General features: G+C 38.3%; 1 protein-coding gene across 1 annotated transcript; it reads left to right on the top strand.

Annotated features, from left to right (window-relative positions):
• Positions 1 to 6: 6 nt before the first annotated feature.
• On the top strand, positions 7 to 8149 carry LOC121334514 (small integral membrane protein 10-like protein 2A). The gene is made up of 2 exons (XM_041401739.1): positions 7 to 236; positions 1717 to 8149. Exons 1-2 carry the CDS (start codon positions 51 to 53, stop codon positions 1735 to 1737), a joined length of 207 nt encoding a protein of 68 aa, XP_041257673.1. The 5' UTR covers positions 7 to 50; the 3' UTR covers positions 1738 to 8149.
• The last annotated feature ends 8882 nt before the right edge of the window (positions 8150 to 17031 follow it).

The raw sequence follows: 17031 nt of genomic DNA on the forward strand, positions 1-17031 counted from the left end.
GCGGCGGCGGCGCCCGGGCGCGGCGCGGCCGCGGGAGCGGGGGCGGGTTTATGGCGGCGGCTCTGTCCGCACTCGCTGCCAGGCTCTCCCAGTCGGCCGCGGCCAGGTCCTACGGCGTGTTCTGCAAGGGGCTCACCCGGACCCTCCTCATCTTCTTCGACCTGGCCTGGAAGCTCCGCATCAACTTCCCCTACCTCTACATCGTCGCCTCCATGATGCTCAACGTGCGGCTGCAGGTGGGCGGGGGCGGCGGGGCTGGGCCGGGCTCGTGTCCCGGTGTCACCGGCCGGGCCCGCGGGCGGTTCGCAGCCGCTGCCCCGAATAACGGCGGAGCGGGCGCAGGCGGGGGCTGTGCTCTGCCCTGTGTCAGCAGGGCAGTGTCGCGGGGGCTGTGCACGGATGCAGCCCCGGAGCCTTGCCCTTGCCGTGGCCGGCTGCGAGTGCCCCGCTGTGCCGCTTGCTCTGCGCGTTGGCAGCAAACCTGCCGCTTTCCTGGGCCTTTTCCTAAGCCAGAGTTGACTTAAATACTGGGAATAAATTGTGAATATGTGCACTTTGATAGCACGGTCCTGACACCTTGTAAGCAGCAGAGAAAATAATTTCCTTCATCGGTTGATGGGTTTTTTTTGAAATCAAGAACAACTGCAGCACAGAAAATGCAGGCAGTTTTAAATTCTAGTGTTATTGCATGGAAAAGGTGCTTCAGATTTAATTTGTGTCTCTCCTGTTTTGAGCCTGTTTCTACAAAACATAGAACTCTCTAACACAGCTTTGACCTGTTGTAGGGTTGAAGTTTCATTGTTTTTGTGATGAAATAAAAGATTTACTTTTAACTTAACTGGCAGCAGAAACAGGCTATGCACTGTTGCTACAAATATCTGTTCTAGCCAAGGATCGGACACTCTTTCTCCTCGTAAACATAGCTGTAATGAAAGTTTTGACATCTGGCCAGTGGCCAAGGGTTGAAAAACAAGTCTGGTTGGAGTTTGTTACTTGTAAAAGGTAATTTGAAATGGGAAGAGGTCAAAATGTGGCATCCCCTATTTTTGTTTTTGTGATTTGCCCTAGAACTCTGAAGCTTGAAAATGAGCCAGATGGCCAAGAGTTGTACACGTAGCTGAGTAACCCTGGTAGCTGAAAAAGCCTTGCCTTTGCTGGTTATCAGTGCTGGTACAGAATGGTTCTCCTGGAGCACCAGCAGCTCGGCCTTTGTGCTACAGCTGATACCCGCTAGCTCTGCTGGGCCAGCCAGTCTGACCAGTTCCCTCCGGGAAGCTTTTGTTGATTTCCAGTGTTGTGTGCCTGATTTCAGCTCGCACTTCTGTTTGCAGGAGGATTACTTTAATATTAACCTTGCATGTTAAGCCTCTAATCAGTCCCAGCCTGTGTGCCTGTTGGTGAAGGGAATGCTGCTGTTACACAGCGAATCCCTCTGGCTGCTCGTTTGCTGACTCACTTTCATGCCTGTCACCAAAAGAGAGCTTGTAGCAGATTAAACTGAAACTATAGAAGGGCAGCTGGTATTTGGGCATACTTCCTACCCCTCTGGATGTGCTCAGGCAGCCTGTAGGGAGACTTGGCTGTTGGGACAACTGTTACTTTCTGTAGCTGGGTTATTCTTTATGTGGAAGATTGTTAATTATTTTTGGTTCAGTACACTGGGAACCAGGAAACTGGGTAATCAGTGCAATAACTTCCTGCATTCTTTCTCTTTAGGTCCATATTGAGATCCATTGACTTGTGACTTGGTGTGCTGCTTCTGCTGTGTGCTGCAACTAGAGTCAGTCACACTCTTCTTCAAATCCAGCCTGTTGTGAAGCAGCAAACTCTGCTCGTGTGCTCTAGGACTATGAAGAAAGAAGATTTTACCCAGAAACGAGTATGTGACAATGGCCCAGATCATCACAAGCCAGCAGCTCATCTGACACACGTGCATTCCATGTTGGACAGTTCTCAAAATCATAGTAGCAGTTTACAAGGATTATATAACACCAGGAATTTTTCTCTCTTTAATACTATACCTCTGTCTTCTGTTGGCAAGGAAATGCCTCTGAGCTTCAGTGAATCAGCAGGGATGAACTCAAGTGCAGCTGCTCCTTGGAAGGATTCATTTCATTTGCAGTTTTCTTCTGTGAAAGACAATCTCGATGGGGTTTCTCACTGCATTGGTGGCATTTCAGTAACAGGCTGGCTGGAAGAAGCTTGCAACATTTCTGGAGACTTCAGCTCAGGCTGCCCAGGAGACAACTTTGTATGTTTTGCACAATTCTGGCTGGGAAATTTGCAGTATAATAAAAACCTGTGGTTTCTGGAATTAGAAATGAGCAGTAGCAAAGAGAATGAATTGCAGTTTGTATTTTTTAAAGCGTTGGAGCTTGGTGGACTTCCTGATTCCTCTTCTAATCCAGTTGCCTCTCTGAACATCTCTGCTATGGGACTCTCAAACAGCCAGAAACCATGTTTTTTGCTTTGTTGCTTAAACCTTGTATCTTCAGAGCAAACACTTGGATATGAGCAAATGCTTATGAATATACAGTATGTGACTAATAATTTTCACATCATACAGCTAGTAATCTCTGTGCTAGCTTTTGCACTAGCAGGTCTCTGGTATGCAGTAGTGAAGGTAAAAAAGTACTGAGATTTTAATAACGACTATTTTTAATATTAGCAGAAAATAAGAGAGACAAGGTTACAGTTCAGGTTTTAGTGAGAATTAGCTGAAGTAAAAACTATAGTTGTATAACTGCTAGTTAAACTGGCCGATGGAAGAATAGGGACTTTTTTTTTGTAAGGAATAGCTGCATCTGTGTGTAAAGAACTTCATAATCTTCAGACTCTGAGACTTCTGCAGGTCTGCTGTTAACACTAAACTAGAACCCAACTTGATTAGCACAGATCCTTTGTTTTCTGTAGAGTTTGTATTAGTGGAGTGTTCTGGCTACTACTATTTATACCCATTTCCAATGAAATTTGTTTGTTGTAGAATTGAATTCCTGCTCTGAATCCAACAGCAACTGATGTATCAGTCCTTAAAACTTTGAACTGGAAAGCTGTTGGCAGGGTGGTCTTCAATACAGCGTAATTCTCAGCAGTGTTCCTTTCCAAGGATGGTACTGCTCTAATTTAACAATACCTTGTGAGCTTCATTGTGCTACCATAGACACTGTAAACAACTTTCTAAAACAATTTTTTTTTTCCTTGAAAGAGTGATTGTTATTGCTGAAGTACAGTAATAGCTTCTGGGTCTGTTGACTTTGGCTTTGGGACAGGCTTGTGATAATGAGGATTGCCAAAGAACAGGGTAAGAATGTTGGAATCCATAGAGCTGCTGGTGAACAGAATTTTGAGGGATAGGCTCCTGATGGCACTTCAGTGGAGAAACTCATTCTGCAGTAGGTCAAACTTTGAACTTGACATCCAAAATTCTCAGCAGGGGAGTTGTTGTAGATCAGCTTAATGTGCTCTAAAGGCTCACATAAAGAGGGAAGTATTGCTTTGTGGGTTAGGATGCATTTTCAGCTTCCCCTTGACTCTGACTTGAAAGTGAGGACTTAATGTGAAGTGGTTCACACACTAAGTATCCATGGCAGTGATTCACACGCTAGGTATCCTTTTTGCCAGCTGGTCTTGCTTCATCTTGGAAAGAGAGGAAGTGATGTTGCATTTAGTTTGAACTGAACTTGGCTGGAAAGCCAGTAGTTTCCAGTGTGGTGGTTATTGAACTGTTAGCACATGTGTAGAGAAGTCTTTGATTATGAAGATAAGATGCTGATTATCAGTCTTAGGGAGAGAAGTGTTGAAATTTTTAAATCTTGAGTGCTGAAAATAAGATACATTACTTTTTATGTTAAGTGATACATTGTGTTTTCATGATCCCCATTGGCTGGTTGTTTCTTTTGGATGCTAAAAGAGATGAAAAGCCACTTTTTTAATTTAGAAAATAACTTTTCCCTGGTGTGCATTTAAATGATTGCTTAACTTGTAGACTTTTGACCTGCAAATACCTGCCATGGAGTGACTGAAAGCTCCAAAATAATACTGGATTATGTATCATAAGTAATTATTCTGACAGCAGCACTTCCCTCTCAGTCAAGCCAACCACTCTCATCTCCACTGCTGTAATTTATCAGCCTTGCAGAGTTAACACAGGTTAACACATGGTGTTGCAGAGGTTCAAGATCCCTGAAGTGATGTGGATCTGACATCCCAGAACACCAGAAACAGACACTCCTCCAAATGTCTGTGGCTTGGAGTTAGTGTTAAGCTGCTGTCTGCCTGTATCTTGACCCAAAAAAACACTTGGCAGAGCTGAGGGCAGAGGAATGAAGGCTGGGAGGGGTTGGAGCCTGTTTAAGCTGGCTCGATTGCTAAAGACAACGTTGTGCAACTCCGTGTTAAATCTCTGTGCAGCTCCATAGGTCCAGCCATACCCTCCCTGTATGGTGAGCCTTAAGGTGTGCAGGAACACAGTCCTGCACCCAAAACTTGGGTGCTTGGGCTTCTGTGCAAAGGATCAATTGGCACAGCTGTACCTCCAGTTGTTACTTGAGACCTTGTTTGTACAGCTGACTGGTTTGGCCTGGAACATTCTCTGCTGTATGTCATTTGGGAACTACATGTTTTGGGAACCATAGTTCTATACAAGAACTTGTAGGTGAGATTGTCAGGTTAATAGGCAAGAGGAGTAGCTAAAAGCATAAAACCACAGTTTTTAATGCACCTTTTTCTCATGGTGATTTCAGAGGGGAGGGCATGAAACATGAGAGACGCCACCAATAAACTAGAATTTAAATGTGTGTACAGCAGAGTGCCAAGGGTTTTCTCCTTATTGATGACAAGCCTATGGAAGAGGAGATCTTGGAATATTGAATTGTGTTACATATCACAGTCCAGCTAATACAGTCCTGTTTTAAACCAAGTCTTGTTTAAATGTGTGGCCTTTCATCGCTAATTACAGGATCACTTTAAATACAATACAGCTAAGTGAAATTATGGATGTTTGTTGTGTATTATATGTATATTGACCATAAGATACAAAGAATACTTAAATAAGTGGATTTAATCCATTTTATGATAGTTTATGTACCTTGCCTTGAATTTTATTGCTTAAAACCTGAAAGGTAATTTTAACTTGAACATTCCTTCTGAAATTCAAATAAAGCATAGTTTGGTATGTTAAAATCTCATGTAACAGACTGCACTTTAAGCCTGGGGAGGCCATGGATTGAAAGTGCTGTTCTTGCACTAACAGAATTGCCTGCCCTGACTGAGACAATGTTTAAATGGCTTTTCCTGACTGGAGGGAGAATAAGGAACCTGAAGGATGGCATCCATCCTTTGAAACAATAGATAAATCTAACACTATGTGGTTTAGGCCACTGTTCTCTTCCTACAGATGCTTTGATATTAACTCATCTCAAAAGATGGAAGGTGTCTTGGCCAAGAATCAGTTTGTGTGGAGTTTCATGGCTTCACTATGTCCAGTGTGGAAAACTTTCCTGAGTTAATGTGCTGTTAAGGCTGTCTCAGATGATTATTACAGTACAGAAAAATAACATTCTTAGTAGGGGTAAGGGACCTTTATACTCAACCAAGAGTTGCCTTCATATTTCTGTATTTTTGTCTCTCATCCTTCTTTAGGAAGAGGTTATTTCTAAGCAAAATGTCAGGGTTCTACTAAACAACTTGTGCTATCTAAAATTTCATTGATTAGTGTCCAGATCCTTCCTGCACTGCATAGCAAAGTTTTATTTCTGCCATTAGAAAAGAAATAAGAAAATATTCAATATTAAGAGAATTTCCTACTAGTTACATTTGAGTGAAAATTTACTATGTGGTGTACTGCTATGAAAAGAAAATATACTTTTAAATGTGTGCACAGAGCTCTGCATGTAGATAAAAAGTGTTTTACCACAGTATGATGTTGGGATGCTTTTGCAAATGCTTATTTACTTTCTGACACTGCAGTGCAAAACACAGTACAGATGGTGTTGTTACTTCTCCCTGTGGTTTTTAGCCAGTGCAATCTCAGCTATTGTGTCTGAACCATCCTGCACAGGGGACAGTTCTAGCTGTAGACATTTTTCAGCCTTTTGCTTTTTCAGTGTTGGGTTTGGTTTTGCTGTTGTTTGAGGTTTGGTGGTTTGTTGTTTGTTTGTGGTTTATTTCTCTTTTTTTTTTTTAAAGTTATTATTAGGACTGTAAAGGCAGCACTTTCTTAAACTTTGCCAAAGTTTGCTTCCTTTCTCCTTCTCTCCACCTTTGCCCCTTATAGGTATACACATTTAATTTTTGAAAGAAGCAAGCCTATATGTACTCTCCTAATATATAATCTTATTGTCAGGTTGCTCCTTTTGTTTTTATGGCCTGGTCATGCACATATTTCTCTCCCTATAATTTCTCAGCATTAACATATGCTGATATTTTGTTCCACCTCAGAAACATTGTCCTGTAATTAATTATGCACAACAAATAGACAGAAACCATGTAGAGATGTAAGAGTCCATAGCCTCTCATTAGGGTGTATGACAGGTGGTATAACTGACAGAGCAATATGTAGTCAATGTGACTTATTTCTGCTTTTTTTTCTCTTCAAAACAGCTGCTTCAATTAAAATCCAATAGTTCATTTGAGTATGTGGTACCTCTGACAGCTGAGAATTGCAGCTAGAATCTGGGGCTTATAAAATACATTAAAGTTAGAACTTAGTGTAACTTTTCAAAAAATTGAAGAGTACATTAAAGAATACGTTAGTATTTTGAAAATTTTTTTTTCCCCTAAGAGTGCACAGAATAAAATGTGTTCTGCCACTTGTTTCTGTGATGCAGAGCCAGTACCTGGGGGTGAGGGGAGAACCTTTTTAGACTGCAGAGCCTTTAATCCTCAAGGAAGAGCTGCACTTAGTAGAACTTTAAAATAAACCATATGTAGCCTATGGAAGTACTGGTATTTATGATCAACAGTCATACTTAAATTACAAGGTCATAGATATCATTCTTCTGACAGTGTGAAAACAAGAATAATAAATTCAAAAGTGCAAGAATAATGCTATCCTTTACCAGCCTGCACTGATAAGTGCAAATCCTATTGCACTTTGAAATTAATCCTCTACTGCATCCCAAAATCTCAATTATCTTAGTATTTTTGGAAGTAGTGATACACGATTCAGACTAAGATGGTTATTTCATTGTTAATGATGAAATAAATTTAAAAGCTAAAGCATTTTAGAAAATGACCAGAGGGACTTCCACAAAGAAAATCTGCCTTGAAAAGGTCTATTTTATTTGTGTGATCTCAATATGTGTATAGTCTGTTTTGCAAATTCCTTCCTTCTTCATGGAAGATCGTTATAAACCTGACAGCAAAAGCGGTCAAACCCCAAACCTGCAAAAGCATCAGTGTTTAATTTTCTGTTTGTAGTCAATTTTAGCTATTATCAAACATAATACCTAAATGTAATTTAAGCTTTTGTTCTTAAAAGTAGGGAAATAAAATATTCAGTGCCTGATTCATCACTTGAAGTTGAGTGAAAGCATTTCTTGAAAAAGGGTTCTGCTACCTGATGGTGACTAATTTTCAATGCTGATACTCAATACTTACTGTAAGCTGTGATGACATCCCTGCAGAACAATTTTAGTGTATGGCCTTGGTCTTTGGCCCTACTTTTTTTTTAATTATTATTTTTTATAGCAACGTGGGAGGTGGAGAAGGCTGGCACAAACCATTTATTTTTTTGTGCCAGAGAAAGATGTTTACAACTTTGTATGTATTTTAAAAATGTATTGTGACACTTTTAACTTGGGAGAGAAGTTTCCATAGTAGACTTGAAACCTGAACAGAGACTTTGGAATATCAGGAGTGCTCCCCAAGCTGCCAGAAGCTGTTGAGGACGAAGCTGCTCACTCACACCACAGGAGGGAGTTACACATCAGTCTTTGGAGTATTTTCAGTTATGGCATTGTTAGTACATCTTAGTTCAGTGCATTTCAGTTTGCCTTGTCTTATGGATTGTCACTGCAAATAGGTTAATGTACAAAATCAATACACGGCAGTAATGTATTGTAACTGTTTACATTTGAACTCAGAGTACCAATGGATGGGTTTTGTCAAGCTATTTAAAAACAGAAATAAAAATCTTTTTTAAAAGACAGGAGGTAGTTTTGGTGTTTCTCATTCCAATTTTCCACTGTATAAATTGTACTTGAAGAGACTGTGTTTCTGACAACGTGAAGTCAGACAGGGAATGGCTTTTCCAGAGGTGCAGTTTGAGAGATGTGTGTTTACAGAAACCAAACAAATTTAAAACCTCTGTGAGGATAAAAGGGCTCAGTGCTTTCACCTGACCTTGGAAATCCAGTATGTGAACTCAAGGCTAGTTTCACTAGCACCAATTTTACAGCATAGCTTCATTTTAAAGGGGAAAGCAAGCCATGGTAAATAGATTTAATGGCCGTAGCAAGTCTCTGGCATCATCCAGGATAAACATTGCTGGGTGTTTCTCTGCACAGCTAAAATCACCATGATATTAACAGATATTCCAGAGCTTTTGTTTCTGTTGAAAAAAATATTCCTATTAAGGGAGCAGAATAAACATGTATCCTCTGCTAAATGTTGAACATTAAAAAACATTTCAACAGCAGCCACTCACCCTTCAGAGACCTCTCTTCTGAAAGCTGCTATCAGGTGACCTTTTGATTCTAGACTCAAAAAACTTAGTTTTTGTTTGGTCTGGGGATCCCTTGCTGCCACAAGTGATAGTTTTGAGGAAGAATGGTATTGTTATGATGAGATCATATTGTCCCTCAAAACAAGCATTTAAACAGAAAAAAAAAGGAAAGAGGAAAAAACCGAATACAATAAATCTAATAAAGTTCTATAAAGTTTTGGCATGTGGTTACACCTCCATGGCTAAGAAAGTGCTGTCAGTGTTCCCTGCACATCACTAGGAGTACTAGTACAACTACTAGGAGTAGGTTCCTCATGGCTTTTGGAATTTGTATGGCATATCCTGAAACAGGAAACTGTAACCTTTGTCCATGATGTTTCAGCCACCCACTGTGATAGTGGTGTGATACAGCCTCAATTACTCATGTTGTCATCACTTTCAGATGGTTTATCAGTAGTTTTACATACATTTATATAATTGGGCTTGGTACCTGCAATGGACAACGTTAAGGAACTCTGAATACTTCTGCAAATAAACTCAGAAATAGACATGCTACTCTGTGCATATCCAAATCTCTTCCTATTGGGATGTGAAATGCTTTGAAGTCGGATTTAAGTTGGTGGCCTATGACTTTGTGGTAGTCTCTTTGTTCATCTCATACTGTAAGATTCTGTAAGAGCAACTCATCTGGACAGCAGCCCAAATTTCCTCTATGCAAATCTGAGATTGCCAGAGGAACTTCTTACCAATTTACACTCATCACAACATTTATCTCTTCGGTACGTTTCTTGGCTCTTGCTTTTTCTGGCAGATATTATAGCAGCTTAAAATCTAAAAACCCCAAAACCTTAAACCAAACACAAGTACCAAAGATTCTGCTGAAGATATTCACATTTCTTAGAGAGCTGATTTTTTAAAACAGGATGGAGTGCTTTACCTTACATTAAAAAAAAAAAAAAGTATTGGATGGGGTTTTTGCTATCAAGAACTGTGGCATGTTTGTAAAGTGCATTTCTAAGTCTTGAAGTTAGGAGGTTAGGAAGTGCTTTGTCTATTTGTTATCACAAGTATTTTTTAGACATATCAAAATACTCCTTTATTTATCTTTAACCTCCTAGTTCAAAGAAAAGGAAAAAAAAACAAACACATTTTGGAATTCTTTCAAGTATTATGTTTTGTTAAAAGTGCCCCCAAGGGCAAAGGACCAAAACCAACACAGACCTCTTGCTCATTGAACAAAAAGCCAGCAGCAATGGCAAGCAGGATGTTTTTGATGCTCTTTGTTGGTTTTTTTCTGGGGCTAGTGGCTGAAGCCCTTAATCACTTTAGCTGGAAGTTATTCACAAATACCCTTCTGAGCTCAGTAATCCTGTCTTGCTTTTTATCATAAAAAAATCTTTTCTGCAGCAGGGATTCCTAAATGGCCTCCCAGATCTTAGCCTTGCATTCCAGGTACTGCATGCTGACTGCAAGCACGTATGACCTGCTCCACAGCTACAACAGTTACAGCATTTCCAATTTTTGTCTTCTTCAATATAAAAGCATTTAAGATTAAAACAACAAAAAGTATTTCACGATGCGGTATAGCACCTTCTTAAGGATTCATTTGTACCCCTTCAGGTGTTTCTCACTTTTGGTGAGGTTTGTAGATGCTGAATTTTCTACCACATTGAAAATCAGAGACTAGCATAAAAACTTGTCAAAACAGAATGAAAATTCAAACCTTTTTTGAAGTTGGACAGCCTTATTTTATCTTCTGTTCCCTCTAGCTGCTTTCTGAGTGAGAACATCTGTACAGACTACAGCAGGTTTCAAGTCCTTCACTTTGATATATGGTGTATGTTCCCAACAATCTGTTTCTTAAAATAAAAGCTGTCTGGTCTGTGTTGTCACTGTCAATCATAATTTTCAGAGCTCTTCCTCACATTTTCTTTCTAGTTTATAATCATTCGTTTGCAGTTGATAGCTGTATCTTCTGCTTTCCTTCTATTTAGCTAAACTACATACTTGCCAGTGCTGGCAAGCAGAAGTCTGCAAAGCTTTTCATCACTGGATATTTTGTTACAGTCAGTTCATCAAGCTTTTTTTGATACTTGCTCAATTTACAGTTGATTCTAGTATATTTTCATTAGGAATTGTAGGTATTCTTGAATGGATTTTTGAGCATTTCTCTTTCATCACACAGGAAGTGTTTTTTTTTGAAGGCCTCTATAGAAACAGCACAGTCCAAAGGTTTGATTTCCTTTTATATATGGCTATTGTTAACTATAGTTAGTATAAAAGTATGCTTTTATAAGTGACAGTATTTCTGGTCAATCTTTGTTACTCACATGTGTTTGTTAAATTCAGCAGGTGATCTGCCTGGGAGGGCTCTTCTGCCTCCTAGCAGATATTCCAGCCTTGGTAAGATAATGAGATACACAAGGTGACTCCTCTCAACCTAACATACAAACCTGAGAGGCACGGAATAAACTCATGGAGAAAAAACCAGAAAGACCAACTAATTAAAAAAAAGTGTTTTGAACATATTAGTGGTTTAATTCAATAGGTTATTTTGCCAGAAACATGGGAGGAGAAGATATGAATTAAAACTTAAGACAGGAAGCAACCTAGACACGATTTTCCTTTATAATAGAAATTGTCAAATAGTTCAGATCACATAGAGAAGGTGGGATTAACTGGATATGGGCTCAGAGGACATAAAAAAAACCACAAATATTTTACAACCTTTTTGTTGAAAAGGAAAATCACACTTTTACTATTATTTCCCTAGAGGTATTTCTTTGTCCTTCCAGCCCTACATGCACCTAATCATAATCCTATATGGAGAAAGCAAGGTTGGGTTTTTTTATTGTTGTTGTCGTTTTGTTTTCTTCTTTTTTTTGCATTTCAGAAAGTGTAAACAACAAGAAAAGGAATCTGATAGTAGGATTTATCTGTTTAAGGTTTTCTCCTTTTTTTTGCATTTCAGAAAGTGTAATCAACAAGAAAAGGAATCTGATAGTAGGATTTATCTGTTTAAGTACCTTAGAGTGGTTTCAGTAGGACAAATCACAGCTCCAATCCTGTAATCCAATCACACAAGATCAGTCCTGATGTCTAGCCCTGTTGACTTAATCAGAGCTCTGGAGCTGAGGATCTGCCTGTATGAGCTGAGCTGCAACGCCTGGACTTGGTGATTTATGGGAATATCATTAAATTTAGCCTGGGTTAAAAGTGCAGCCCTGTGCACAACAGGGTCAAAGTGAATCTTCCCAGCCATTCCAATTGAGACAATATCATGTTCCTGCAGGCCCTTGAAATTTATTGCATACATTCCAAATACTGTACTCTTCACAGAACAGCCATCTATAAGTGTATTATCTTGAGAAAAAGAGACAGAATTTACCATCTGACAATTATAATAATAAAATATATCATGTCTAAAGTTATAGCATATGGATGGTCTTCCTAGAGAAATCTCTTTGGAATTCCAGTTTATAAAATGGTAACATTTGCTACTTTATTGGAATTATTAAATTGATAACAGCTTTTGATGACTTTTTACACAGCTTTAAGCTCACTACTGCTTTTTAATCTTAGACATTCTCACATGAACTGCTCAAAGTAATTGTTAACAAGGTTATTAAAGCTTTTTATGATAGGGAAGTGTAACTTTTTTATTTCCTTGAGTACTGAATTCTAATTTTTTCCTTTCTCAGCTACACAATGTTCATTTATGATATGCTGAGTCTTGTACTATTTTGCTTGATGTTAGTGCTGCAGTTAAACATAATTTTAATATTTATCTACTACTATTGATCAATTATTCAATTATTCAGGGATATATGCTAAATGACATCTCAAAAAGTTGCTGTACTTTTTGAGTTGTTATCATGGTAAAGAAGTACTACAGAAGTGTTAAACAATTGTTGATTGTTAGCAGAAGGGGAGGAGGCATTGTTTTAACAATGGAGGCAGACTGCAAATTCAAAGGTGGAGTTTGTGTTTAAACTTTTACTAAGGGGCCCTGTAAGGAAATTAAAGAGTTCCCATTATCCAAGTGACTGCTGAATGTGAGTGGACAAGCCTCTGTTCAGAACTGGACTGAAACCAAGGTAGGATGTCCAACCAGCTCTGCAGCAGCATTCAGAGAGTCTTTTGCTCATCATGCTCCCAGCACACCTCAAATATTGTGATTTAGAAATAAAAGACCATTTAGTTAACACAAAATATGAAATTGTAGTTTTCCTGACTGCATGTAGTAACCATATATAAACACTTAAACATAAACATACACATGCATTAACATCTGCTTGTTTAGATCAAGGATATAGTGCTGCCTAAGTGCTTTCCATAAATGATTAAAAGTGCAGTAGAAAGAATGGAAACACACCCCAAGTGTGTAGCTGTAGGTGCTGCATTAAGCATGGTAAAGGCACACCTTTCTTTGCTGCTGTGTTACTCTGGAATTAGTACAGACCTTCCAAAATCCCACTGTGATAAAGATATTGCTTTACTCATTGCTGTTGCTTATGGTCAGTATTCTGGAGTAACATCTTCTATTGATTAGCAGTTTAGATTTCAAGAATACTGATTTATCTGCATTTATCTGTCATTACTTGCAATTTCATGATCTAATAAAAATAATATTAACTCATTTTTAATAGGTTCAAGGCAGCATTTCATTATTTTAGCTGAAGAATATGAAGTACTTATCTCTTTTTAACTCCTATCAGAACATCCCAGCTTTACTAAAACAAAGTTAAAATTACATTCATAGAAGAGACTGCTTTGTATAAATTATGCAGGAAGTTCAAACCATTTCAGGAAAAAGCAGCAGCTACAAAAAGAACTACCAGGCAACTGTATTTTGTAGAGAGTAAATATGGAAATTCCACAGAAGCACTCAGGACACTGGAGATTCAAATATAAGAAACACAAAAATACTTCATGGAATGATTTAATGTGTGGAGGAGATAACCTCTCCTGTCAACAAGATGAAAAGGTTTTAACTGTGAATGAGACAATATTTAAGAACATAACTAGTACTTGGCAGTGTATTTATCTTGCAAATGTGATTAAGATGTTGAAAAAATTATCTGTTTGTTTTAATTGTAGTTATCTGCCATCTTGTTTTTCAGGTTTGGAATCTTCCTTAACTGCTGAGCTCTGGAAAAGCCTTTCAGAGTAAAGAGCAGGGGCAGGATTTTGTTAGTCATGAGCATTCAGTGTGCTCATTGTCCTTGTCCTAGTGGATGCCACTTCCAGCAGGAATACCAGAATGCAGGCCTTAGCAGGCCAGGGGGAAGAACATCCTTGCAGAAAATAACTCATTTGTTCTCAGCTGGTACAATAACTGAACTAAGTATCCCAGATTCTCATGCTTTTTGAAGTGTTCTCCATCAACAGCAGATTTCAAAGACTGCTATGTGAAAGTCTTTCAGGTATAACTGTACTGTTATTCCCTAATGCTTTCAATTTTTTCCCCCACAAATATAAAAAGAATTGGAGAACATAGTCTGTTTAAGAAACATATTCTTTATCCAGTGTGAAAACATTGAGCAGACCACATTTTCTTAAGCAGCTTCGTGCATTAAAAGTGAAGTGAGTAACTTTTTACAAAATATGCTTTAATAGTTCCACTATTTTGAAATAAAATTATTTGCTTTCAAAATATAGCTCCACCATCATTGTTTAATTTGGATATTTGGGAATTTCATATATCCTGCTGAATGGCACACTGATCAATGCAGACGTCCTTAAGAGGAGAGCTTGCATCTGTGCAAATAAGATTTCTGCTAATTGAAAATATAACAAAACTTTTAAAGATCCACATTAAAAGGAAACAAAAAATGTTTAATTTAATAACTTTGTAGGACATTGTTGTTTCTATTGTGTTTTGTACACTAAGTCAATTTTTTTTAATGTTACATTCCTTGTTTAGTCCAAAGCATGGCAATCTGCCAGCTGGAGCTTTTAGTGATAAATTCTGCTATACAAAGCAAAAGTTTTTATATGTGAGGCCACTTCCTTCTGCTATTTTATCATCTTCCTGGGTTTGTCTGTTTTCAATAAATGCCTTTGTATTTTCACATCTTTTATATGCTTGTATACACAGACACTTTCCTCTGTATTAAAACTGATAGTAGCAAGTTGGTAAGGATAAAAAAGACAGACTGTTGACTTAAATTTCATTGCACTAATACACTATAAGAATGCTTTAATGTTACTGTATTAAAAGATCTTAACATTGATATTAAAAGTATTTCCTGAATTTGGCAGTGGGAAGGAGAGGCAAGGATGATGTTTCATAATAAGTTTTAAAATGGAAATAATCTCTGGGTACAGCTACACTTTAGTACTACAGATTGGCATATGAAGGCTGGGCTCTCACTGTGAATTTGCATTATTTTAAAGCATCTGAAATTTAAATATATTAAAATTTAAAATCTGAAAAGAAATTATGGCGGAGGTTAAACATCTCTCCTTTATCTGTCCCAAGGGGCTGAATATTTTTGCCTGAGGAGAAAAATCTAAAAAAAACCTCATCAGTAAAGAGAAGCCACAGAGTCCCCTGCTTTGGAACCCAATCAGTCTTGAGGGAAAGGAGAATTTGAATTAGGGGTGTTCAGAGGAGAAGGATGAGATTGGAGGGAAAAAGTTGAATTTGCAATGCAGCAAACTGGAGAAAAGCTTCTGGAACTTACAAGAAAGAGAAGCTGTCCCTGCTGTCCCTGCCCATTTTAGCAGTCTGTCATGAATTCCTCTTTCCCACAAAAAAAATGTTACCAAGGATGTAAGCTACAAATCATCATGTACTAATCTTTTTATGAAGACCTCTTTTTGTTGTTCTGAAGACCTATTGTTCTTTTACAATCATATTAATAGACTAAAAATAACAAGGGTAGCTCTACCAGACTTAAATTACAATTCTGTTTCTTAAGAATTATTATTTTATAATGTGCTGATTGAGATCCCAGAAATCTTTTTCTGACCACAGAGGTATAAGGTACCAAATTCATCCTTCCTGTAACTGTACTGAGGTAAATGGAGTTACATAAGGAATTAATTTGACCTGTCTCCTCCATTTCCTTGGAAAAATTCTTTGTTTTAGCTCTTGCCAAGTTTTAACTTCGACTCTCCCTTGCTTAACATCTTCTTGTGCCTAGAGAAAAGTTTTTATTTCTTTAAGACTATAAAGAGAATTACAGCAGGGGAAAGACAATTAAGGTGAGGATCTGCTTTTTAAATTGAAAGTACACTTCAGTTATGGTAAGAAAATGCCAAAACCTTTTTATTTGGTATAGATGTGTATGGGATTATTCTTACATCTGTGAGGATATGAAAGGTATAAAGCAGTACACATAACCATGAGAAGGTAAGGATTTAAGTAATGTTTTTCTGCTTAGACCCATTTGTTTATTTCTAACTGCAACAGCTGTAATAAACAGGGACTTTTATTGGCTAGAGACCGTAAGAATTTAAAATATTACACATCACCTTTTAACAAAGAATCATCCCCTTTCCCTAGACTCAATAGGTATATTCAAAAATAACCTATGAGAGAAGCTGAAAGCCTACTCTCAGCAGTATATAACTGCAATTTCATGATGCAATAAATTTAATTTTTGGACGGCAATGTGGCATGAAATTCTTTGTACAAATTCAACTTGGCAGTACAAAGTTATTTAAAACCCAAAACCCTCAAAAACAAGGACTGGTGAGTGGTTTTCCTCCTGATGGTTTTATGTTAGAGTTGATACCATCTGTCTTCCTGCTGCCAGTAAAAAGCTAGGATAAATCTTGGTCTAAACAATGTAACTCATAGCTCACTAACCTTGAGAGAAATGCAAATACATGTTCATATTTAATCTTGATCAATGTATTACCATTAGATGATTAGGATTGCTCAGATGAGATGTAACTAGCATGTAAGCCTGAGTATAGGCTCAGTTTGAGAAGGGCTGAGCATGAGGGATCAGAAAGTGAAATTAATAGAGAGTCTGTGGTGCAGAGTAAGGTTATAATTACGCAGGGATATTGTCCCCACAGACAAACTTACCATCCAGCAGCCTCCCTTCCTTCTTTCCACACCATCTGTATGTCACAGTCTACCAGGGCTGCAATTGTGCCAATGCAACTGTTTGTGGGTCCAGAGCATGAATTTAATCAATGGAATAATTCTGGTTAAAAATTATTAGATTAGACAGAACTTTAAAAATCTGGATTGAGTGATTTGATTTACAGCATGGCTTCACGAACAGCTGCACAAAGAGCTCAGAGGCCACAATAAGTCAAAATCATTAGTTGCCCGTTCCTGCTCCTGTCTGAATTTATGGTTCCATATTTATTAAACCCAGATTTGTGCACTGCTGACTAGCCAG

The sequence above is a fragment of the Onychostruthus taczanowskii genome, unplaced genomic scaffold (assembly GCF_017590055.1).
Source record: "Onychostruthus taczanowskii isolate IOZ18803 unplaced genomic scaffold, ASM1759005v1 scaffold19, whole genome shotgun sequence".
In the NCBI taxonomy this organism is placed as follows: Eukaryota; Metazoa; Chordata; class Aves; order Passeriformes; family Passeridae; genus Onychostruthus; species Onychostruthus taczanowskii.

Excerpts from the sequence above, each read along its gene's own strand:
- LOC121334514 (XM_041401739.1), top strand. The coding sequence starts at position 51 with ATGGCGGCGGCTCTGTCCGCACTCGCTGCCAGGCTCTCCCAGTCGGCC. Across the intron at positions 237-1,716 it reads TGCTCAACGTGCGGCTGCAG|GTCCATATTGAGATCCATTG; the intron begins GTGGGCGGGGGC and ends CTTTCTCTTTAG.